This window comes from Carlito syrichta, unplaced genomic scaffold (genome assembly GCF_000164805.1).
Source record: "Carlito syrichta isolate Samal-C Ts95f unplaced genomic scaffold, Tarsius_syrichta-2.0.1 Scaffold305653, whole genome shotgun sequence".
In the NCBI taxonomy this organism is placed as follows: domain Eukaryota; kingdom Metazoa; phylum Chordata; class Mammalia; order Primates; family Tarsiidae; genus Carlito; species Carlito syrichta.
Genome location: NW_007249749.1, coordinates 251,896 through 278,676, shown reverse-complemented (window position 1 = coordinate 278,676; position 26,781 = coordinate 251,896). Strand labels below are relative to the sequence as shown.

Here is a 26,781-nt window from a genome sequence, read left to right as displayed (position 1 = left end):
TCCCCGCCCCCTCCCCCTCCCCCGCACGGTCAGTCACTCCCGCCCCTGATGTGCGCCCCGTGGGACGAAGGTGAGCAACCTCTTTTGTCCCACGCGATTCTGAGCCCGCAGCTCCCAAAGTTCCCGGAGGTCTAGGGGACAACGCAGTTCCGGTCACGTGCCGCCGCGCCGTCCAATCAGCGTCCGCAGCCGGCAGGCTCGCGATTCAAACGGCGGCCCCGCGGGCTGGCGGGCATCGGCGCTCGCGCGGCTGCAGCCGCGGCTGCGTGCGGGCCATGGAGCACAGCATCGTGGGGCCCGGGCCGTATCGGGCCACCAGGCTGGTGAGTGAGCATGCGGGGACCTAGGCGGGGCCCCTGGCGCCGGAATCCCCCGGCCTGCCGGTGGACGGCGTCCGTCCTTGTCGCCGGGCCCAGGTGTGGAGGAGGCTGAGGCCGCCGATTATCGACGCGGCACAAAGAAGGGCTCACCGGGCCTGAAGCTCAGTTGGTTGCGGCGGGCGCAGCCTGGCCCCAGAGATGTTGGCGGGGTTCTCGGTAGTAAAAGGCGCCTCTCCGTGCAAACCCCGATGGCCAGACTGATCCCCGCGTCCCTTGTCCTCCGGAATCTAACGGACCGGTCGCCAGCCTGAAGGCCACCCACCCCTGTAATGCTCACCGCTGGCGACAATCGGGCGGGCGTGGTCTCCTTCCTGAATGACCCTTGACGTTTGGTTTGGTGTTCTTCCAAGGCTGCCCCGAGCAGAGGTGTGTCGCCCTGGCCACATTTCCGGCCCCTGGCGTTTCTGTTTTTGTCAGCACCGACCTGAATGAGGGCTGTGCCCGGATGGATGGTCAGAGAGTCTTTGCAGACCCTGATGGTGATTCCTCCTGGAAGAAAAGCTGTGTTATCCAGAGGTGCATTCGATCTGATTTATGACCTGCAGCAAGCAATTGTAGTGGTTTCTGCCTCAAAGGATTATTATAAGATAATGGACTAAAAAGTGACACCTTGGTATTGTACGTGGCAGATTTTTAGAAGACTTTTTATGGAAGCATAATGGTAATTCGGGAGGAAGGTAACTTGCTCTTTGGTCCGCCCGTCTCTTCTGGCCACAGACATTGGGACTATCTCATTGCTTTATGCACCTGATGAACAGGCAGGATTAGTTGGGAACTAAGATCCAAACTCTGACTAAACTAGACTCATTTATGGAAGAAGTGCAGATGCTGGGATACAGATAATATACATAGAGGTGCCTTTTCTTTCTAGAGCCAGCCACACTATGACCAGTAAGTAGGTCAAGCCAGAGCTAAGAAGGACAGCTTCTGGAAGGAGAAATCATGGTTGGGGCTAATGGTTCTTTACTTTTTAAATGTTTCCTAGATCACTTAGAGAATACAATAAAGATTATGGGTCTGGTAGGGTGCAGTGACTTATACCTGTAATCCCAGCGCTTTGGGATGCTGAAGTGGGAGAATCCCTTGAACCCAGGAATTTGAGACCAGACTGGGCAATAGAGTGAGTCTTTGTCTCTACAAAAAACCAAAAGATTAGCTGGACTGGAGGTGTGCATCTGTAGTCCTAGCTACTTTGGAGGCTGAGGTAGGAGGATCAATTGAACCCATGAGTTGAGGCTGCAGGTGAACTGTGATTATGCCACTGCACTCCAGTCTGGGTGACAAGAGTGAGATCCCAACTCAAAAAAAAAAAGGTTAGATCACAGAAAAGTGCAAATGCCATGTACTCTTGAAATTCTACATATGATTTTAGAGGACTTGGGAGACCCTGTGACATTGTTTAATTTGGTTTAAAACAGCAACCATTTTATTTGTCCACTGATTCTGTGGATCAACAGCCTGGGTTGGGCTCATATCAGTGGTTCTTCTGCTGGAGTCACTCATGTGCCACAATCATCTGGTGATCTGGTTAGAATGTGGCTGCTTAACTTGTTCCTGGCTATTAGCTCAGCCAAGTGTCTCTAACAGGTTAGCTTAAGTAGCTTCACATGATGTCTCATGGTTCTAACATAGTTAAAATAAAGTTTCAGCTTGTGACTTTTTGTTCAAGTCACATTGGTCAAAGCAAGTCAAACAGCTAAGTCTAGATTCTAGAAAGTCTACACCACTTCTTGATGGGTGGAGTGGCAAAGTCACTTTACAGAAGTGTGTGTGAACAGGATGGGAGGAATTATTGCACTCATCTTTGCAAACAATCTATTACAGACACCAGAATGATTATTCATTAAGAAAAACTCATCAAATAGAAACTTTAGTTTCCTTTTGGACTAGGCTGGATGGTGTGGTAGAGAAACAGGGTTTTAAAAAAAATGGTATTTTCATATTGGCTTCCATTTCACAATCGCTTGTACCATTTGAAACCATTTGGGGTCAGGCCTACTGGCAGGACTAACTTTAGGGACTAGATGGTGCTTTATCAGGGACTTTAAAACACTTTTATTCTCCTTTGGGAAAGGAAAATAAGACATCGGACTGCCTCCCATTAAGTTATTTATTCACAGCACTTATTCAAGGGAAGCATAGTGAGGCTCTGGCTCTTAGTCCTCATTCTTCCTGCCTAGACTAAAAAACATAAATTACATTATAGTTGGAACTGTTTTTTCATCTCATATTCACAGAATTGTATTAGATACCTCTTTTCACGAATGCAGAGGGATGGATTCTGCCTGAGTCACATTAAAATATTATCAAAGAAAGAAATTTATGTATAAAAAATGCTCTCTAGAAGTCTTCAGTCCCTAAGAAACGATGTTCAGGCCAAGTTTAGACTGATCAAGTTAAGCAGAAAAATGGCATGGATAATTTATGAAAATGCCTCAATTTCACCAGAATTTTCCAGGGAATCAATTCGTTTTCAACTTTATACTGTTTGAGAAATGTAATAGTAAACTGACATTTGGAAAACACAGATAATAATAGCCTTTTTTTTTTTTTTTTTTGAAAAGTGCAGATTCCTGTTATCAGTTATTGGAGCCAGTATTAAAGGTGCTTTTTTTCCTTGGAAATCTGTAATTGTTTCCCCAGTGTAATTAGTTGTGCCTTAAAGCTTTTACTCGGTAAATCATATAGTTTGTGACTAGCTCTCCTTTAACTTATCTGATCTAGCTAACTTTTCCTGCCTGCCTCTCCCAGCATGCCTCTTTTCCCAGAACCCTCATCCTAATCTTTCTTCAGGAAAACTTGGTAGAAATCTATTGGCATACAATGACTAGGACTTTCTTTACTTCGTTCATGGTTTAATTGCATGTACAGCTCCATTTTCTAAAGCATCAAAGTCTTATTTGAAAATACATATACACAGTGGAATATTATGCAGCCGTAAAGACAGACAAATATATGGACTTTGCAGCAACCTGGATGGATTTGGAGTCGATCATACTCAGTGATTTATACAGAAACAAAGAACAGAGTTCCATATATTCTCACTCATAAGAGGACCTTGAACAATTATAATGCTATAAGAAAGCGATTGGCAGTAATGGGAACTGTTGGTGGGGGTGGTGGTGGGATTGGCAGTTGAGGAAAACTGCTAGGGGAGGGAGGGACATAGCTCATTAACAGGGGTACCTGCATGATCAATGTTTGTATACCTAACCCTGCTGAATTGCACTCCACATCTTTACAATAAAAATTTTTAAAAAAGAAAATAATATTTTATGGGTTAGGTAACTTTTTATGGCAAAAATTAAATGACAGATTTAATTCATGAAAAATATGAAAGCGAATTAGCCATTTATACATCTTCACTGAAGATGCTTTTATTTTTGGTAACCCATATACTAATATTTCATTAAAGCGAAGAGAAAGGAAATTCTTTTTTTCCAAAAACTGCGTAAATCTGCTGATCTTTTCTTTGTACTTATTCTGAGTCACAATGTTGTCTGAATTCAACTGGCAAACTTGAAGAGACATAGCCGTCACTGAATCTGAGAGCTAGAATGGTAAGGTCACACAGCGAGTATGTGGCAAGCTCAAGTAGATCTAAATTTGATGTCACTAAACTCTCAGACCAGTCCTCTTTATGGCACTACTGTGGTAACATTTTTGGTACTAAGAAGGAAGGAAATGGAATAAATATCCTGAAGAAAAGAACAGGAGTTCCACACTAGGTATTGTATTTTATTATAAAATAGTTTGGCTAATGGATGATATTAAGCAAAAACAATTGTGTTATTTGATTTTTTTTTCCTCCGTTAAACTTGGGGTCTGAAATTAATGAGTAAAGCAAAAAAAAAAAATTTTTTTTTATTTTGTTTTTTTTATTTTTTACATTTTTTGTACAGATATGCTATATTGACCTGGCTGGTCTTGAGCTCCTGGACTCAAGCAAACTTCTCACCTTGGCCTCCCCAAATGCTGGGATTACATGTGTGAACTGCTGTACCTGGCCAAGAAAAGGTGTTTGTTTTCTCTCTACTGAATACCTCTTACACATAAAAAAATGTTTTAAAATAACAAAACAAACCTGTTTTGTTCCAGTTTCTGTATTGATGATCGCTTCAAATGTAATGTCATGGAAAGGAAAAAAAAAACCACATTCTCAAGCTCTTTCTTGTTCTTTGTTGACATGGGATATTTTATTTATAAATGTGACTGAGAATGGTGTATTACTAGATTATTTGACAGTAACTTGATTCTTTTTCTTACTAGGCAGGATTGCCAAATAACCACTAAATCATATTTGGAAGTAAGTGGGAGCAGAGACCAAGGCCCTCAGTAGGATTTGAAAAATCCAGTGTTTCATGTATTAAGTATATATATAATTCATAATGATAAATGCCATTCAAAATTAAATATATGAGTCTTTGATAAGAATGTTTTATTAACATCTTCTAGTATGAAATGAAAGCAATGAAAACAGCCAACAGAAGAGTTAAATCCATTCTGAACCCCAATAAATTTGTTACTCCTGTATGGGGGAATGCAATAAGCTGAAAGTTCATGCAGGAGAGTAAAAGTGTGAGAATTCAAAAACCTTTTTAAAAAGATTATAGGGGGCCTTATCCTACACTTATCCTACAAGAGATTTAACTTGGTACTAATTAATGGTAATCACAAATATATGGTATTTCACAGCATTAGACAGTTGCTCAATGGGATGGAAACAGAACAAAGTTCAGAAACAATCAAGAAAGGTAATATGTAAGGTAACTTACTTGTATTTCAGTTCATTTAGAAGCATGGCATGATTGGCTCACTATTCAGAAAAGTATATAGAGATCCTTCCTCTCCTTCCCACCATAAAAATTCCAGTTAAAGTTTGAAATAGTAAAAAAGAAACCCTGTAAAATATTAAAAGAAGATTTTGGTAAGTTATTTTTAATATTTCAGGATGGGGAAGCTTTCTTAATTAAGAGATAAACCCTGAAGCCATAAAGAAAAGAAAGGTAATTCCTTAAAATAACATCATCTATAAGAAAATCATTGTATAGCTAGAGACCACATACAGAAATGGATAGGCCAAGAGAAAATATTCCTAACATATAAGAAAAAGGTTTAGTATTCCATATTTATTAATTCAATTAAGCCTGTGTACTATATGTCAGGCACTGTCCTTGGTTGTGGTTGTGGGGATACTGAACTGAACAAAACTGATTAAACTTCCTGACTTCTTTGCATTTAACATTAATAGATTAAACAGTTCTTAAAATTGATTTTTTTAAAAAAGAGACCACCCAGTAGAAAAATGGCAGATCTCAGAAGAAGACATGAATATGCCTAAGGTAAAGTTAGAAAAATGCAAACAAATATGGATATATCATTTCTTTTACATAGATTAGCAGAAATGAAGTGGATAACATCTAGTGTAGGCCAAAACATAAGACAGTAAGTAGGCCTTTCCATTGTTGGTGGGAGTGTGAATTGTTACAACTGATTGAAATATGCAGATACTTTTTAGAAATCTATTCTATCAAAAATATATAAGAGTGTTGGTACTTTAGGTTATATAAGCAAGGACATATTTGTGACAGGCTTGTAAAAAATCAAATTGAAAGCCGGGCTCGGTGGCTCAGCCTGTAATCCCGAGGCTGAGGTGAGTGAATTGCCTGAGCCTGCGTGTTCGAGACCAGCCTGGGCCTGTGTGTTCGAGACCTGCCTGGGCAGCGAGACCTCATCTCTACAATAAATCAAAAAATCAGCTGGGCGGGGTAGCGTGCGCCTGTAATTCCGGCTCCTTGGAAGGCTGAGGCAGAAGGATCGCCGGAGCCCAGCAGGTCGAGGCTGCGGTGGCTGGCAGCGGCCACTGCACTCCAGTCTGGGCGACAGAGTGAGACTCCAACTCAAAAAAAAAAAAAAAATCAAATTGAAAATAACTTGAATGCCCATTAGTTAGAAAATGATTGAAGAATTTATGCAACATTCTTAAGAATGGGCTATATCTGCAGGTATAAACAGAGAGATATCTATGATAGATGCAAAAGCAAGTCATAGGATAATGTGTTCAACATGACTGATCTCATTTCTTAAAAAGGAGGCAAGCAACTACAAAGAGCACACGTACATATAAGGAGAAAATTCTATATATGCTTGTATGTTTGATAGGTATGTGCGACATGCAGACTCTTTGTATATAGTTCTATATTTAATTTGTTTCAATGTGTTATTATTTCATAATTAAAAGAACAAGTAGAAGAGCTGCTAACCAGACTGGGTCAATTAGTAGATATATTTAGTTGTATTTGAAAATATTGGGTCTCAGAGAGCCATATCTTTATTATGTTTACGTAATACATAAAGTAAGTTTAGTTGATAATGATTATGACCATTTAACCAACATAAAGTAAATGAAAAAAATATCTTTATGGTCCATCAAATCACCCCCAATATGGCACCACATCCTTGAACATGATGGATGTAAAAATTCTAATGAGAAATGAAAGCTAGGTATCAGCAAAACATTTATTTAAAAAACAGATCAGTGATTAAAAATATGTGAAAACTTTTAAAAAGTATGTTAGTGTTTATAGGTACTTGTAGTGAAATGACCACTTGAAGAGAAGTCCATAGAACAGGATTCTAGATCTTATTCTCAGACTAAGTACCTGAATGACATTTGCCAAGTTGTGTGCTCTGCTAAGGTCTTGATTTTGTCCCAAATATTTTTTAGGTCTAGAATAGATGGACTCCTATAATTTGTTGTAAGAGATTATCCTGGAAATTTTATATAGTTTTCTTATATTTGAGGAACATTTTATCTTTTACAAAGGACTTTTGTAGCCATGATCTAATTTGATCTCACAATAACCTCGTGAGATAGGTGGAGAGGTAAAGAAGTTAAATCACTATTCATGAACTCTTTAGGGGCTCTCTTTCTGCTATTTATTATTTAGCCTCTTTGCTCTGCTTTTCCTGTTTCCATGCATTCCCTCCATCTATTCACTTGGTTTCTTCTCTAACCTGTCTTCTCCTCCACATCCAGTATACCATTACAGCCAGCCAATTCATATCTACTAACTTTCAGGTGGATAATCTACAGTTGTGATTTACTCATAAGAATTTTAATGTGTACACATGTGTATGTGTATGTATGTTTTTGCTTTTAGGTTTTAACTAAGACTAACAAGTACAGATAAGTATATAAATCATAAGTGTGCAACTCAGTGAATTTGTATAAAATAACCACCCCTTGTAACCAACACTTAGATCAAGAAATATAACATTACCAGCGCCCCAGAAGTCCCTCTGCTTTCTCTTAGTCTCTATTTCCTTACAAAGGTAACCGCTATCATGATTTCAAATACCGTGGATTAGTTTGGTTTGCTTTTGAACTTTATGTGAGTGGACTCATGTAGTATTTACTTTTCATGTTGGGCCTCTTCATCTCAATATTATGTTTCTGAGTTTCAACTATATTCTTACATGTAGCAATAGTTTATTTTCATTATATTCCATTGTGTGGATATATCATAACTTATTTTTTCTTATGTTGATGGACACGAGTTGTTTTTGATGATTGTGAATAGTGCCACTATGAACAATGTGTCTTTTGGGAAGCGTATATATGCACTTTTGTTAGGTATACATGTAGGAGTAGAATTGCTGGGTCATAAGGTGTGCATATAGCATTTGTAGATACTGCCAACCTGCTTTCCAAAGTGGTTGTACCAATTTATATTCCCCCCAGCAATGTATGAGTTTTCTAGTTCTTTTACATCACACTTAGTATTGCCTATCTTTTTCTTATTGTCTTTTTTAAAAAATGTATTTTTAAAATTGTATATTGACAAAATATAGTTGTGTATATATATGGAATACAAAGTGATGCTATGATTTATGAATACAATGGAATAATTAAATCAAGCAATTAACATATCCATCATCTCACATACTTACCGTTATTTGTGGTGAGAATACTTGGAATTTGCTCTCAGGGATTTTGGATGTACAATACATTGTTATTTACTATATTTATCAAGTTGTACAATATACCTCAAAGAAAAAAGTACCATTATTTTTCCTGTCTTGTTGAGGCTTTGTTCTCTTTGACCATTATCTCTCCATTCCCTCTGCTACCCTCAGCCTCCTGTAACCACCATTCTACTCTCTGCTTTTTTGAGTTCAATTGTTTTAGATCCCATATGTAAGTGAGAACATGCAATATTTGTCTTTCTGTGCCTAGATTATTTCACTTAGCATAATATTCTCCAATTCTGTGTTGTTGCAAATGACAGTTTTTCTTTTTTAAGGCTGACGAGTATTCCATTGTGTGTATTTAGCACATTTTCTTTATTCATTTATATGTTGAAGGACATTTAGTTTATTCCATAACTTAGCAATTGTGAGTAGTGCTACAGTGAGCATAGTGTAGACATCTCTTTGATATATTGATTTAAAATCTTGTATAAAATCCCAAAAGTGAGATTGCAGGATTTGCCTATCTCTTTCATTTTAGCTATTCTGATAGGCGTGCCTTGATATTGACTAGTAAAGTTCTTTGCATTTTACTTATGATTGATGAGGTTTAGCATCTCTGCATACAATATAGGACATTTAGAGATCTCTTTTTATGTGTCTGATGTGCCTGTTTAAGCTCCCCCCCCATTTTTCTTTTGGAGTGTTTTTTCTTATTGATTTGAATTTTTAATTTTATTTTAGAGATTCTGGTTATATGTCATCCTACTCTATGACTTGCCTCATTTCTATGTGTGTTTTTAAGAAGTTAAAAAAAAGATTTTAAGTTTTGACCAGCTTAATTTGGACTATGATTCATAACAGTGTTAAAGGAAGTAGACAAATTAATATGGTTAAGAACAAAAACCTGTTTGAATTTGGCCAGTCGTAAGACATGATTGGGAGTTAGAGTGGAATTAAATTTCATGAGGTTAAGAAATTGGTTTTAAAAAATAGAAAAAATGAAAGACCTGAAAATTCAGCATCTGTTTATTGAATACCTAGTGTGGGCTGTGCACTGTGCTACCAGGGTACATCTATGCACTTCTGCCTTCAAAGCATTCATGTATACTCAGGAATCATTAGTGTGACTGAGAAGTTTAACCATCAAAGAGAAATGGAACAATATTTGCTTGGGTGGTTGGACAGTGGAGAGTATGAAGAGAAACCAGGAAGAAAATGCATGATCAGAAGGGAAAACAGGAACCAGGATTGGGCAAAATAAAAAATTACTCTGAGATCAGAAATATAGCTGAATGAAAGACTGGGACAGGGTGGCTCATACCTGTAATCCCAGCACTTGGGGAGGCTGAGGCAGGAGGATCACTTGAGCCCAGGAGTTTGAGACCAGTCTAGGCAAACTTGCAAGACCTCATCTTGACAAAAAAAACCCCCAAAACCAACCCCCCCCCAAAAAAACCAAAAGTAACTGGGTGTGGTGGCATGTACCTGTAGTTCCAGGTTCTCAGGAGGCTGAGGCAGAAGGAGTGCTTGAGCCTAGGTGGTCGATGCTCCTGTGAGCCATGATTGCGCCACTGCACTCCAGCCTGGGCGACAGAGTAAGACACTGACTCAAAAAAAAAAAAAAAAAAGAAGAAGGAAAAAAAAAAAGAAAAAGGAAAAGAAAATAAGTATAGCTGAAAGAAAAAATGTGAAATCAGAAAACCAGATTTTAATAAGAGTGGAGGTAAGAAGTAAAAGATTCATAGTTTGTGAACTGTTATACTTGAAAGAGACGAGTGAAGAAGGGATGGTTATAAGAATAAGACTATGAAATTTTTAGGACCTTAAGGAGGACTGGCAGGAAGCCTAGGTTTCTAAAAAGATGTTGAATTAATTATGTAGGAAGAAAATTCATATGTGAACATTTTATTTAGTCTAGGAAAAGCAGATGAAGACATGGTTGTCTAGATTTGTTTTTGTTTGTTTGAGTTGAAGTCTCACTCTGTATTGTAGCAATGAGGTCTCATCACGTTGCCCAGGCTGGTCTCAACTCCTGGTCTTAAGCAATCCTCTCCCCTCAGCCTTCCACAGTGCTGGGATTACAGGTCATGGTGCCTGACCTAGATTTTTTTTTCTTCTAAGGTGTATGTTCTATAGAAGTTTTAATCATCATATCAAAGAGTGAGTGACATAGTGACTGAAGTGTAAATCAAGAGGTATGGATTTGGTTGCCCTTGGCTTGGTACACAATATTCTTCTTAGGTTTTTTGTTTGTTTGCATGTATCTTATTTTTATTTTATTTTTTTTACTAACCATTATATAAACGAAGATTCTCCTACTATATAAAGATACTTCTTTCCAAGTTGCCAGGTCCTTTTGTGTAATACCTGTTATTAAACTACCACAGTGTGGTAATATTATAAGATAGAATTGATTCAAGTGTGGTATATCCACAAAATGGTAAAATGCTGTAGAGACAGGTCAATAGTATTCTGTTTTATGACTGTGGACATAATGACATAGTAGGTACTCAGTGCAAAATTTTTAAAATGAAAGAAGAGAAAAATGTTTAAGATATAATCAAATGAGAAAAAGTATACAATACTATGTGTAAAATCTGATTCTATTGAGGTTGGAGAAAAATAGATATACTATATCATTATTAGATATTTATTACTAGGATGGAACTTTGTTAGGTATTATATGGTAAGTTATTAAAGAGTGCTATTTTTATTTTCATGTGCAAATATTGTTCCTTATATTATCCATAAAAAAATCTTTATTCTTTTTTGATTTCAGAAATAACACATGATCATTGTAAGCAATTAAAATATGGAAATATATTACACAGTAAAAATTGCCCATATTCCTACCTTAGAAGGATGACTTTTCCTTCTTTTTTTGTTAAATATACTTTTAGCATTTCATATGCCTGTACTAAAGTAGATAGGATCATATTATATGTACTTCTTTGTATCTTTTCCCTTCACTTAATTATATATATTATATCTATATCTGGAACTATTCGTAGTATTGTGTTTTATGGCTATCCCATACTTTAACCATTTCCAATTAAAATTCATTCTAATTTTTCTCTGATTATAGCCAGTACACCAAAAATGCTTAAAAATACAAAAAACCCAATTTTATTAAATGTAACTCAACATATTTAAATAAAATTCAATTGTAAATGCTTTTTTTCTGTTATATCTATGCTTCTGTAAGGCGAATTCCTAGAAGTAGGGTGACTGAATAAAATGAAATCAAATCTTTGATAAGAAGCATTTATTATACACTCATTAGATTTTTCTCTGGAGGTAGCTTTAAAATAATATGGAGATGAGACATTTGTTTCCCTTTAACAATTTTGTATTTTGAGCAGAATGTAGTGACAAAATAGATTTTAGATTCAAAATAAAGATTTGAATATACAGATTATCTCTACTACTGATTAACTGTATTTGGAGCAAATTCCTTGATTTCTGAAAGATAGTTATTATGAGGGTTACATTTATACAAAGACAATGGGGAAAAAAGTCTGGAACATATTTCTAGTCTTAAGAGAACAAAAGGGAAAACATTTATCCGTATGTTCATATTTTAAAAACAAAGACTTTAGGCAAGGGCCTCATGATGGGGAGGAATATTTCTGAGGGATTATCCCTGATAGTATCCTTGATGTCTGTGCCATAGGTTTGTGGAAAGGCTTTAATTGGTTTTATGTGTTGTTTAATGCGTGCTCTCTAGCACTTCCTGCTTTCTCCCTCTGCCAGCTGAGTGGTAGGATGCTGAATGTGTCAATGCAATGTCTATAAAGGTTCCAGTGTGAGCTGAATGAATCAACTTTCTTATTCTAGGCTGTTCTACTTCCTGATTTCTAACTTCACATGTAAAAAAGAGGGGAAAAAGCTGAATTATTGTGAACCTATTTGAAAGTGATGTCTAAGAGAGACAGAAGTCTGATTTTTGTCTTCAAGAGTGCTGTAAGACACAGTAGCTCATGTGCTCCCTCAGTGCCATCTTGGAGCAGAAGGAAACTGGATATTTCTTGTGTACTTACCATGTGCCAGGTCCTGTGCAACTGGTAAATGGCAGAACTGGGTTTTGAACCCAGGTCTGACTCCATGCCTCATGTTTATCCCATTCTGCAGGGATTCATTCTGTCTTACTGAAGTGGTCCAGTGTTTCTTAACTTCAAGGTCAGAATCATTGTGTTGTGAGTATTACCAGCAGTGAATCAATATGCACTTGAGCTGACAACAATTTTTTTTAAAGATTCTTGAATAAAATGGAGGTAGTGGGCTATATATAAGATCTGATAATTGAGTTTGCAAACTTGCCACTATATGCTTATATTGGCAGTACTGAAAAACAACTCAGTAAGGTTTCATAACCTTGTTATATTAGTGTCTTACAGCTGTGTTCGTGTTGACATGTGGCAGTGTCTTGCTGAGTGGCATTCTTTTTTGTTGTTGCATGTTTTTGTGTGCTGTTGTGAGAATGTCGAAGTTTGAAGTAGAGCAATGAACAAACATTACATTTCTTGTTAAACTTGGCAAGAGTTGAAGTGAAATCAAGGACATGTTGGTTCAAGTTTATGGGGATAATACCATGAAGAAAACAGCGGTGTGCAAATGGAGTAAACATTTTTCTGTGGGGAGAGAAAGCATCACTGATGAAGAGAGAGGTCAGTATGACCAGTAAAAAAACAGAAGTGATGAAAACATTGCAAAACTTTGTCGAATTGTACGTCAAAATTGTTGGCTGACTGTGAGAAGCATAGCAGACCAAATAATCATCGATAGAGAAACAGTTAGGGAAATCTTAACTGAAAACCTTGGCATGAGAATGGTGTGTGCAAAAAATGATCCTGAAGGAGTTGTTGCACCATGACAATGCACCAGTTCACATGGCACTGTCTGCGAGGGAGTTTTTAGCCTGCAAACATAGCTATGTTTCCCTCTCATCTGATCTGGCCCCCAGTGACTGTTTTCTTTACCTGAAGATAAAGGAAATATTGAAAGGAAGACATTTTGATGACATTCAGGGCATCAAGGGTAATATCAAGACATCTCTGATGGCCATTACAGAAAAAGAGTTCCAAAACTACATCGATGGGTGGACTAGGCACTGGTGTCGATGTATAGCTTCCTGAGGGGAGTACTTCAAGGGTGATCATAGTGATATTTAGCAATGAGGCATGTAGCACTTTTTCTAGGATGAGCTCATGAACTCAATTGTCAGAACATGTATTTCCTGGGTTTAACTAACATGATCCAGTCAGCATGTAGTGTGCTGTTTCTTAGCAGGCTGACTGTATGCAATGCACTCCTCCCATTTTAATTTTTGATTTTAGACTTCCAAAATCTGAAATTTTTTGAGCTTTTGAGACTGATTTTATTTAACACAAATTTCTACAGAAAAGTTGCATGCTTGTCAGTGGATGCTGAACTAAACCCTGGTCAAGGGAGACTCCATTCAGGAGTCTTTCCAGTATAATCACTCAGCTCTCATAGCCGCACCCACCCGGATCAATACAATAGCATTGATACTATAATAGCTAATGTTTATAAAGTACTTATAATATGACAGGCACTATGATAGGCTTAATTTCATTAACATTATCTCATCTAGTTTGTAACATCTCTGTTTTGTGGATACTGTATTACACCTGGAGAAATGGAGGCTTTGCTAGCAACGAGTTGGAGGTTACCCTCTTGGTCAGTAGCTGAGCAGGCCTCTGAACCCAACAATATTCAACCTTAGAGCCTGGACTCTAAACTACTCGGTCTACTGTTTCCATGTGGTATCTCTGAAGATGCCGTGTGTACTCCAACTTCTGGGTTCTTTGAAAAGAGCCACAGAAACATGAGGTGGTTTTAAACTAATATACATTGTTTGAATTATCTAGAAGCATTCTTTCAAACAGCTTTGTTTTGCATGTAAACAAAAACTGGCTGTTTACTTTCAAAAGGTTTATCTTTGTGGTCTTGAGCTCTTTGCCATTAGGCACTGTATTGCATTATCTTATGTACCTTTCTTCTTTTCTACTCCTATAATGCCTTTCATATATAAACAATCTATAAATATTTGCTGAATGAAATAAAGGTATATCTACTTTTTTTTTTTTTAAAGAGAAAGTCTCCTTCTGTTGCTGAGACTGGAGTGCAGTGGCGCAATCATAGCTCACTGTAACCTTGAACTCCTCAGCTCAAATGATCCTTCTGCCTCATTCTCCCAAGCAGCTAGAACTACAGGCATGCACCATCATGCCTGGCTAATCTTAAAAAATTTTTTTTGATAGAGTTGGGGGTTTCACTATATTTCCCAGGCTGATCTTGAACTCCTGGCCTCAAGTGACCCTACAGCCTCAGCCTTTCAAAGGGCTGGGACTACAAGTGTCAGCCACTACACCCAACCCAGTAAAGTCCTATTAAAAACAGGTGTCCAAGAAGTTAATTATGCATAATGGGCTTAGTTTTAACCATTATTTATTATCCTATGTTTTTCAATTTATGTAAAAAAATCCATTGACAGAACAAGTTGATGGCAGTCTTCTCAATAAATATTTCTTGAATGGATAAATAAATGATTACTCTTAAAAAATTGCATTTTCTTTAGAATTTTCTTTTTTTCTATTGCTAGATTATATTTTTGTTTTAACTGTAGTAAAATATACATAATATAAAACTATTTTAATTCTTTTTAAGTATATAGTTCTGTAGCATTAAGTACATTTGATTTTGTGAAACCATTACCACCATCCCAAATTTTCTTTAGAGTTTGAAGGCTATAAATAAAAATTATCAAGGCTCCATCTGTTATTGAAGCAGCTATTTTTAAAATAGAAAAATTGCATTTATTCCTTCAGATATTTGAGATATTAAAAAAAGTTGATTGCTAAATGTCATTCTCTTTTTTTCCCTAGTGGAATGAAACAGTGGAGCTTTTTCGTGCTAGGATGCCGTTACGAAAACATCGCTGTCGCTTCAAGAGTTATGAGCATTGCTTCACAGCGGCTGAAGCTGTGGACTGGCTGCATGAGCTGCTGAGGTGCAGTCAAAACTTTGGTCCCGAGGTGACTCGCAAACAAACAGTCCAGCTGCTAAAGAAATTCCTGAAGAATCACGTTATTGAAGACATCAAGGGAAAATGGGGTCAGGAAGATTTTGAAGACAACCGCCACTTATACAGGTAATGGCAACATAAATCTGGAAGGGATACCGACACTATCTGCCTGGAGATAGTGTCGGTATCCCTCAGGGTGAGGGCTCAAACTCTGATTGCTGCTTCTCCCACCCCCATCTCCTGTCAGACACCAGTAGCAAGTTTGGGCTTCTGGAATTTCTGACCAAGTGGCCTTAAGTTGGGGCTCCCATCACCTCCTCTTTGAGTTAAATTAATTTGCAGGAGCAGCTCACAGAATTCAGGAAAACACTTATGTTTACTAGTTTGTCATAAAGCAGTAGTGCCCAACCATTTTGGCATCAGGGACCAGTTTTGTAGAAGACAATTTTTCCATGGACAGGGGTGGGGATGGTTTCAGGATGACTCACGTGCGTTACATTTATTATGTGCTTTATTTCTATTATTCTTACATGATAATATATAATGAAGAGGAATTGTTAGGTTATCTACACAGAGCTCTATCAAAGTGCTAAGAACCAGAGATTGATTAAAAGAAATGGAGACTACCGACCCTTAATATGTGCTTTCTTGTACTTCAGCAAAAAAAATAAGGAATGTGATTGCAACACATTTAGTGAGCGCATCTTACTGGGATATGTGTCTTTGAGCAGAGAAAACATGGCTCTTTTATACCTAAGCCTTATCTTTGTCTCCTTTTGGACTCTCTGCTGAGAAAGAGCAGGGTGAGGGTGGTCATAAGCGCGTAGGGCGAAGACCAGACATTACTGTACATTTAGAATCTAACTTTTTTATGGGGTTTCATCAGCAGTCTCCAGCATCCAGATATCCAGATTGTCATCTGGACCTACTCATCTCTCTATTTGGTGGTCATTTTTGTCTTTGCTGACACAGCTTTTAATTAGGATCTTAGATAGTTTCTGTTTCTGCTGAGACTTTAGTACTTGTTAACATCAGGCAGTGCAAATTCTAGCCCTGGTTTCATATGCCACACTTTGTTGAGAATTCTTAAGTGATTATTTCTCTTGGGAAACTCTAATTGCTTGTACCTCATCAAGATTTGGCTAGCACACTTCTGAAAGATTCTCTGGATGAATAACTTCCAATCTGTTCGAGTGTGACCTTAAATTGGGTACCTCCCATTGAGTCCTATGAGGCCTTAATAAGTCCTCAGGAGAGTAAAATAGGAGCATATCCTAGGAGTCAACCACCCAGCACCAACTGGCAGAATATGTTTCACTTCAATATTAAGATTTAATTGTGTATCACCTTTAAAAAATACAAGCCGGGCTTGGTGGCTCAGCCTGTAATCCCGCGTCTTTGGGAGGCTGAGGTGAATGGACTGCCCGAGTCCGCGGGTTCGAGACCCGCCTGGGCAACTTGGCGAGACCTCATCGCTACAATAAATCAAAAAATCAGCCGGGCGTGGTAGCGCGCGCCTGCAATTCCGGCTACTCGGAAGGCTGAGGCGGAAGGATCGCCGGAGCCCAGCAGGTCGAGGCTGCGGTGGCCGGGAGCGGCCACTGCACTCCAGTCTGGGGGACAGAGTGAGACTCCAACTCCAATAAAAAAAAAAAAAAAATACAGTACACGAGAACAGATTGAATTTATCCATTAAATAACGATGATTTTGCTTCCTTCAGTTCTCTAATAGAATGAAGTCATAGATGGAAAAGTATTTTCTTCCTCTGTTTACTACCTGAAAGTTCATTATTATAGCTTTCCATTTCCCTGAGTGAAAAGTATATAAGTTAACCACTGACTTTTGCCAGTTACCTAGATTAATCTGGGATGAAATCTATTTAGACATGTAAATAATTTATTAGGTGCCCATGTCTTGAATTGAGAGTGAGCTAATGAGTGCAGCCAGGTGTTGCACACATGCAGACTTCCATCACTGGTACTCAAGGTCATCACCATTGCATGCCAGTGCTTCAGGGAATGGTATTTGGTTGCCCTACTTGCTGTATCTCCAATTGCTTTCCTTAGGTGAAGAGTACTACTTCCAGTTATCAGGAAAGCAGAAGAGGGGTAGTATGAACTAGAGGCAGGTTAGATTTGAAAATAGAAGGGGAACAATAAGTGGACAAAATTCAGGAAAATACTTCTAAATATCAGGCTTTGTGGAAAGAAGCCTTTAATTATTTCTATATTTCCTTTATTTTTTGTTGACATGTAATTATTGTACATATTTATGGGATGCAGAATTATATATTGATTCAAATATGCAATGGCTAATGATCAAATCAGGGTAATTAGTATATCTATCACCTCAAACATTTATCATTTCTTTGTGTTTGGGAACACTCATAATACTTTCTTCTAGCTTTTGGAACATGTACAATACATTGTGGACTATATTCACCCTATAGGGCTACACAACACTAGAATTTATTCCTCCTTTATGACTGTAATTTTGTATCTGTTGACAAACCTCTCTCTATCCTCTTCTCCCTCTATCCTTCCCAACCTCTGATAATCATAATTTACCCTCTACTTTTATGAGCTCAATGTTTTTTAGTTCCCACATATGAGTGAGATCATGTGATATTTATCTTTCTGTGCCTGACTTATTTCACTTAACAACATTATCCACATTGCTACAAATGACAGGACTTCATTCTTTTTTTTATGTTTGAATTGTATTCCGTTGTGTAATTGTGCCACATTTTCTTTTTTCCTTTTGAGTCGGTCTCACTCTGTTGCCTGGTCTGGAGTGCAGTGGCACAATCAAGGCTCACTGCTGCCTTGTCCTTCTGGGCTCTGGTGATCCTTCCGTCTCAACTTCCAGAGTAGCTAGGACCATAGTCATCTGCCACCATGCCTGGCTAAATTTTTTGATGTTTTGTAGAAATGAGGTCTTATTATGTTGCCCAGGCTGGTCTCAAACTCCTGGGTTCAAGCAATCCTCCCACCTTGGCCTCCCAAAGTGTGGGATTATAGGTGTGTGCCACTAAGCCCAACCTTATATACCACATTTTCTTTATCCATTAATCTGTTAATGGACATTTAGTTTTGTTCCATATCTTGGATATTGTGGAAACAGTGCTGCAATAAAAATGGGTACGCAGAAATTTCTTTGATATATAGTAAATCTCCTACAAATGAACCTTCAAGTTGTGAGCTTCCAAAAATACAAATATGCATTTGCATGTCCAGTCACATAAGTTAGTTCACATGTCTGGCATATGTTGTCACGTACTTGCATCCTCTACAAGTGATTGTGCTTTTGTGTACTTTATCGTGCAGTTCTATATAGAGTACTATAGTACAGTATCTTTATTTCAAGCCCAGGATGTCCAAAAGCAAGAGTAAAAGCAGCACTGATGTAGTTGGTACTGGACTTTTCAAAATAACTGTTCTGTAAGATTTAAAATGTTTATTTGTGTGTGTTTGTTTTTTATGTATTATTTGTGTGAAAAGTATTATAAACCTATTGCAGTATAGTACCATAGCCAATTGTGTAAGTTGGGTATGTAGTCTAACTTTGTTGGACTTAAGAACAAATTATGAATGCATTCTTGGGATGGAACTCATTTGTATGTAGTGGAATTACTGTACTGATTTCCTTTCCTTTGGATAAATACTCAGTAGTGGGGTTACTGGATATCTATTTTTAGTTTTTTGAAAAGCCTTCATACTGTTTTCCATAGTGGCTGTACTAATTTACATTTACACCAACAGTGTATAAGAGTTCTCTTTTCTCTGCATCCTTGCCAGCATTTTTTTGTTTTTGATAATAGCCATTGGGTTGAGATGATATCTCATTGTGGTTTTGGCTTGTATTTCCCTGATGATTAGTGATATTGAACATTTTTTTCATATATTTGTGGTTATTTGTATATCTTCTTTTGAGAAATTTCAATTCAGATCCTTTCTTTTGAGAAATTTCAATTCAGATCCATTTTTAAATTGGATTATTTGCTTTTTGCTGTTGAGCTCCTTGTGCATTCTGGATATTAGTCCCCCCTTGTTGTATGAATACTTTGCAAATATTTTCCTCCATTCTACGGTCTAGGTTGTCTCTTCACTCAGTTGATTGTTTTGTTTGCTATGCAGAAGTGTTTTAGTTTGGTATAATTCCATTTGTCTATTTCTGTTTTTGTTGGCTGTACTTTTGTAGTTTTGCCTGTAAAATATTTGCCAAGACCAATGTCCTGAAGCATTTCCCCTGTATTGTTTTCTAGATCAGGTCTCACATTTAAATTTAATTCTTTAATCCATTTTAAGTAGATTTTTTTTTTTGTATGTGGTGAGAGACAGAAGTCTATTTTCATTCTTCTGTATAAGGGTATCTAGTTTTTTTTGCACCATTTGTTGAAGATGATATCCTTTCCCTCGTGTATGTTTTATTGGCTTTCCTCAATGCATGTTCTTAGCACTTTGTTAAAAAGATCAGTTGGCTGTAAATGTGTACATTTATTTCTGGGTTCTTTGTTCTGTTTCATTGTTTATACATCTGTTTTTATAACAATACCATCCTTTTTTGGTTATAATTGCTTTTTAGTAGATTTTGAAGTCATATTGGTATTGTGATATCGCCAGCTTTTTTTTTTTTTTTTTTTGCTTAGGATTGCTTTGGCTATTCAAGGTCTTTTGTGGTTCCATATGAATTTCAGGATTGTTTTTTCTATTTTTGGGAAGAATGTCATTAGTATTTTGATAGGGATAACATTGAATCTGTAGATTGCTTTAGGCAGTATGGTCATTTTAAAATATTAATTTTTACAATCCATGAACATGGACTGTCTTCCCATTTCTTTCTGCTGTGTTTTATAGTTCTCATTATAGAGATTTTTTACTTTGTTAAATTTATTCTTAGGTGTTTTATTTTTCTGGTAGCTTTTGCAAGTGGGATTGCTTTCTTTTGCAACCAATTTGTTACTGGTGTATAGAAATGCTCTTGATTACTGATTTTTGTAGGTTTGCTTTGTATTCCACAACTTAACTGAATTTATCAGTTCTGAGCTTTTTATAGTCTTTAGGTTTTTATATATATAAGATCATGTTGTCTGTGAAGAGTGACAATTTGACTTCCTCCTTTCCAATGTACTAAATACTGTGGTTAGGACTTTCAGTACTATGTTGAATAAGAGTAATGAAAGTGTACATCCTTGTTTTGTTTCGGTTCTTAAAGAAAAAGCTTTCAATTTCTCCCTATCCAATATGATATTAGCTGTGAGTTTGTCTTATATTGCTTTCAGGTGTTGTGGTATATTCCTTCTGTACCTAATTTGTTGAGAGTTTTTATTATGAAGGGATGTCGAATTTTATCAAAATTTTTTTCTGTGTCTATTGAGATTATCATATGGTTTTAATCCTTTGTTGTAATATGCCACATTTATTGATTTGCATATGTTGAGCCATCCTTGCATGTCTGGGATAAATCCCACTTAAACATGGTATATAATCTTTTTAACGATCTGTTAGATTCAGTTTGCTAGTATTTTGTTGAGGATTTTTACATCTGTGTTCATCAGGATATTGCAACTGTGTTAATCAGGGTTAGAGTTTTCTTTTTTGACTGTATCCTTGTCTGGTTTTGGTGTCAGGGTAATGCTGGCCTCATAGAATGAAATGAAGTAATTCCTTCCTCTTCAATTTTTTGGAATAGCTTGAAAAGAATTGGTGTTAGATTATTTTAAAAGTGCAGTAGAATTAATCGTAATCAATCCCAAATTTTTCTTTGTTGGGAGACTTTATTACTGATTCAGTCTTATCATTCATTATTGATTTGTTCAGGTTTTCTATTTCTTCTTGGTTCATTCCTAATAAGTTATATGTGTTTAGGATTATATTCATTTCCTTTAGGTTTTCTAATTTGTTGGTGCACAGTTGTTTATATTAATCTCTAAGAATCCTTTGTCGTTCTGTGGCATCAGTTGTAATGTCTCTTTTTCTTAGTCTAGTTAATGGTTTGTTGATTTTATATATCTTTTAAAAAAACAACTTATTGTTGTGTTGATTTTTTTTGGTCTTTATTTTGTTTAGTTCTACTCTGATTTTTTTCTCCTAATTTTTGATTTGGTTGTTCTTGCTTTTCTAGTTCCTTAAAGTGCATTATTAAGTTATTTGTTTAAAAATTTTTCCATATTTTTGATGTAGGTGTTTATTGTGATAAACTTCCATTTTAATAGTAGTTTTGTTATATGCCCTAGATTTTGGTATGATGAGTTTCTGTTTCTACTTGTTTCAATACATTTTTGTCTTTTCTTAATTTCTTCATTGACTCATTGGTTGTTCAGGAGCATGTTGTTTAATTTCTGTATATTAGTGTAGTGACTAAAGTTCCTCTTGTTATTGATTTCTAGTTTTATTCCAGTGTTGTCTGAGAAGATACTTGATATAGTTACAATTTTTTTCTTTTGTTGAGTCAGGGTCTTTCTTTGTCACCCAGGTTGTAGTGCAGTGGTACAATCATGGCTCATCTCAGCCTTGGCATTCTGGGTTCAGGCAATCCTACTGCCTCAGCCCCCCAAGAAGCTTGGACTGTAGGTGTACACCACCACTCCTGGCTAATTAAAAAAAATTTTTGTAGAAACAAGATCTTGCTATATTGCTTAGGCTGGTCTTAAACTCTTGAGCTCAAGCAATCCTCTTGCCTCAGCTTCCCAAAGTTCTGGGATTGCAGGCATAAACCACCACACCCAGTTGATTTTGATATTTAAAAATTTGTTGAAACTTGTTTTGTGGCCTAATTTGTGGTCAATTCCGGGGATTGTTCCATGTGGTGAAGATAAGAGGGTGGCTGTGAGTGTGCCATTGCACTCCAACCTGGGCGACAGAGTGAGACTCCAACTCAAAAAAAAAAAAAAAAAAAAGTATATTCTTTAAATATTGGATGAATATTCTGTAAATATCTATTAAGTTCATTAAGGTCTACAGTGCAGTTTAAGCTCAATGTTTCTTTGTCGATTTTTTTGTCACTTATGATCTGTCCAATGCTGAATGTGGGCTGTTGAAGTCCCCAGCTATTAATGTGTTGAATTATCTCTCTTTCTTTAGCTCCAATAATATTTGCTTTATATATCCATGTGCTCCAGTGTTGGATACATATATATTTTTAACTGTTGAATCTTCATGTTAAATTTATCCCTCTATCAATATATAATGGCATTCTTTGTCTCTTTTTATGTTTGTTACTTAAAGTTTATTTTGTCTGATATAAATATACTTATGTCTGCATGCTTTTCTTTTCTGTTTGCACGGAATAACTTCCCAGCCCTTAACTTTCAGTCTATGTATATATATTTTTAACTTGTAACTTTACTATAGACAACTGTACTGTTGGTCATTTTTTAATGCTGTCATCCAGTCTGTACCTTTTAAGTGGGGAATTGAGTTCATTTACATTCAAGGTTATTATTGTTATGTGTTGACTTATTGCTGTCATTTTGTTAACTATTTTTATTGTTTTGTATATTTTTTACTCCTTTGTTCCTTGCTTATTGTTTATTGTTATGGTTTGGTGGTTTTCTATAATGATAACATTTGATTTCTTTCTCATTTGTGTGCCTGCTCTACCAGTGAGTTTTATACTTTTGTGTGTTTTCATGATGGTGGATATTATCTTTCACTTCCAGATGTAGATCTCTCTTAAGCATTTTTTTTGTAAGGACATCTGGTGGAGATTCCCTGTTTTTGCTTATCTGGGAAATACTTTTATTCTTCTTTCAATTCTGAAGGATAGCTTTGCTGGGACTAATATTCTTGGCTACAGTTTAAAAAAAAATTTCAGCATTTAGAATATAGCGTCTCATTTTCTCATGACCTGTAAGATTTGCTGAGAAATTTGCTATTAGTCTTATTGAGATTTCCTTATTTGTGATTGATACTTTTTTCATGTTGTTTTTAAAAATTATTTCTTTTTCTTGACTTTTGATGGTTTGACTATTATGTACCTCAGAGAGAATCTGTTTAGGTTGAATCTATCTGGCAAACTTTTGGCTTCATGTTTCTGGATGTCTGTTTTTCTTTCAAGATTTGATAAATTTTCAGTTATTATTTCACTGGATAGGTTTTCTATGCCTTTTCTCATTTTTTTCTCTTTTTGGAATGCCCAATATGCAAATATTTGTTTGCCTAATGATGGCCCATATGTCATCTAGGCTTTCTTTATTATCTTTTATCCTTTTAAAATTTTTGTCTGTGTAATTTCAAAGGATTTATCTTCAAGTTCAGAAAGTTTTCTTTTTTTAACTCGGTCTGATCTATTGTTGAAATCTTGATTATATTTTATATTTCATTCATTGAGTTCTTCAGTTCCTGGACTTGTTGGTTCTTTTTAGTTATATCTATCTTTTTGTTAAATCTATCATTCAGATACCAATGTGACAGCACATGCCTGAATTTTTAGCTATGCAGGAGACTGAGGCAGGAGAATCCCTTGAATCCAGGAGTATGTAGCCTGGGCAACATAGTGAGACTTCATTTCTTAAATTCTTTTAAAATAAATTATGAAATATTTTTTGATTTTTTTCTTTTGTCTATCAGTGTTCTGTTGTATCTTTCTTACTGAGTTTCCTAGAGATCGTTATTTTGAATTTTTTCCAGGCATTTCATAGATTTCCTTTTCTTTAGGATTTGGAGAAATATTGTGTGCCTTTAGGAGAAATATTGTGTGCCTTTGGATGTCGCATTTCCTTGCTTTTTCATGTTTATTGTGTCCTAACAGTGATATCTGTGTATATGGTGTAGCAGTTACTTCTTCCTATAGTATGGATTTGTTTTGTAGGGAAAGACTTTTTCCTATAGATGTATCTATAATAATGTTGGTTGGTTAGAGTGCTTTGACTTTGTTCTGTTTTGTGTGTAGTCATACAGTCTCTGTATGATTTCTTTAGCTGTAATAAATGTTGGCAGTGTCTGCAAGGTCCTCAGTGACTTGGGCTATGGTTATTAGTGGAGGCTGTGGTGAAGATTTGTTGAAGATGTGGATGCCAGGCAGGTTGGTCCTCACGCCCCTGAGTGGTGTGTGTGGGCCCTTGTGTGGTGGTAACTGGCAGGGTGTGATGGTTCTCAGGTATCTGAGCGGTATACACAGATGCTGGTATTGGTGGGGGTTGGCAGGCTAGTATGAAGAGGAGCTTTTTATAAGTAGTTTTGAATTCATAAGGCCAAAATTACTCACTTGTCCAAAGTTACCCAGCTATTAGTGGAGGAGTCATTGAATTGAGGTCTCTATCTCTGAAGCCTGTGTTCTTCTTGTATGCCAGGTTGCCTCCATTTTCACAACATGAGGTTGATTTAGTTTATCAAATATATTGGTAAGAGAATGAGTAAGCACAAAGAATAAACAAGAAACATTTGGTGTGGCCAACATGTGTTTATATTCTCAGAGCTCCTGCAATTAATTAAGTGCTATGTAATACATATTAAATGATCAGCTGTTTTCTTTCAGAAGTTCTTCTCAAATAAAGGAGGAAAGGGAAACGATCAGAAAAGATAGAAAAAGTCCTTATTTTAGAATGTGTCAAAATTATTTCTAGATTTTAAAAAATGCATGTCATATTTGTCCTGTGTATGCACTTAAGTTTGTTAGTCTTTTTTTTTTTTTTTTTGAAGAATTAAAGAGTTCAGCATGGAAAATAGAAGGGAAGAGTGAATTTTAGTGGGTAAGAAAGGAAAGCATGTTCCTAGTGTCTGAATGTCCATAATAAGAGGAGATGTTGCAGAGAAGCATTCCAGCACTATTTATTGAATCACTTCTTTCCTGTTACCAATAGCAATGACTACAAAGAGCTCTAGATTTGCTGCTGATGAAAAGAATTTTTGATTTCACCAAAAGTTGCTCATAGTTGAACCAGATGTTGTTGCCTGTGTCTTAACAAAGCTTCATGACCCCAGACTTCTGATGGAGAAGGAGTACCAGTTATACTACCTTACATTTTTATAAGAAATTTTGGTTTATGAAACAGTTCCAATTCTGTGATCTCATTAGATCTTTATGATCTCCTTTGATCTTCATGACAACCCTATGAGGCAGACAGGCTGGATATTTCATCCTCAGAAGACCAGACACTTTTCCCTGTAAAATGTCAAAGCAAAACACCAGAAATTTCACATTTATCATTGCATTTGCCCATCTGTGGATGTGAACAATTATGTAGCATTATTTAAAGCGAATTGAGTGGATTCTGTGGAAATAAATATACGTATTATGATAATTGTTTGTTCTGGGCTATTTAATGAGAAAAGTGTTTGGCCTCTTGTAGATATTTAGCAGGATGGGATTCCCTGGTATGGATCCCTATACATGGCCCTTGGCTTGCCTTCATTACTGATGCTAGCTCTGGTGGGTGATTGTAATTGAGAAGATGTTCACGGTTTATAGATAGGAATTTACTGGCTCAGGTGGTGGTGGTTGAAGTCTAATGCTGTAGGGACCATTTTCCTTTTATTCTCTTTGTTCTGTTTTTCTTCATCTTGGTCTTTACCTCTATGTATGTCCTCACATTTCTTTTTCTCTTTATCTCTCTTTTTCTCTTTCTATTCCTTCTTCCTGGTATTTTTGTTTTTTCTGGGCTTCTTTCACAATGTTGATTTTAATTTGAAACTAATGTTTATTATGTAGCTATTATCAGATTTATAGAATAATGTTACTTTCTTAATTTCAAAAGCAGAGGACTCACACTACCTAGTTTGAGGACTTACTTTAATAGACATGTAGATCGGTGGAGCAGAATATAGTCTAGAACAGACATGTACAAATATGGCCAATTGACCTTTTACAAAGCTGTAAAGGTAACTTAATGGGAAATGATGTTGGAACAATCAATATCCATGCAAAAAAGATAATATGAACATAAATCTCATACTTCATACAAACGCTAATTTAAAGTATATCATAGATTTAAATATAAAACTTTTAGAAAAATAGGAGAAAATAATTATGTCTTGGAATTAGGCAAAGGGTGTTTAGATAAGACACCAAAAGTACCAATCATAAAGGAAAAGAGCGTGATAAACTAGATTTCATCAAAATGAGAAACTCATTCTTTGTGCAGGATACTATTAAAAAAATAAGACAAACTACAGACAAAATATTTGCATACCACATATGTGACAGTGGAGTGACCTCATAATAAAGAACTCATAAACTCAACAGTAAGTAAACAACTCAATTTAAAAATGGCCAAAAGACTTGAACAGACACATCACCAAAGATACACAGCAGAAGAACATTTGAAAAGATGTTTAACATAGTAAACAAGGAAATGGAAATTAAAGCCATGGTGAGCTACAATTACATATTTATTAGAGTGGTTAAAATAAAAATATTGCCAATATCAAGTGCTAGGA

At 36.5% G+C, this 26,781-nt stretch overlaps 1 protein-coding gene across 3 annotated transcripts in view; it reads left to right on the top strand.

Annotated features, from left to right (window-relative positions):
• Positions 1-207: 207 nt before the first annotated feature.
• The window catches only part of DEPDC1B (DEP domain containing 1B), an 88,529-nt gene continuing 61,955 nt past the window's right edge, over positions 208-26,781 (top strand). For 2 of the 3 annotated variants that reach the window (XM_008062076.2, XM_008062077.2), the window contains exons 1-2: positions 208-323; positions 15,263-15,528. In XM_008062076.2, the coding sequence (XP_008060267.1) occupies positions 276-323; positions 15,263-15,528 (314 nt within the window). In that variant the 5' untranslated portion in view covers positions 208-275. Of the gene's footprint in view, positions 324-12,485; positions 12,551-15,262; positions 15,529-26,781 lie in introns of all 3 variants that reach the window. The other variant, XM_008062078.1, reaches the window with a different exon arrangement.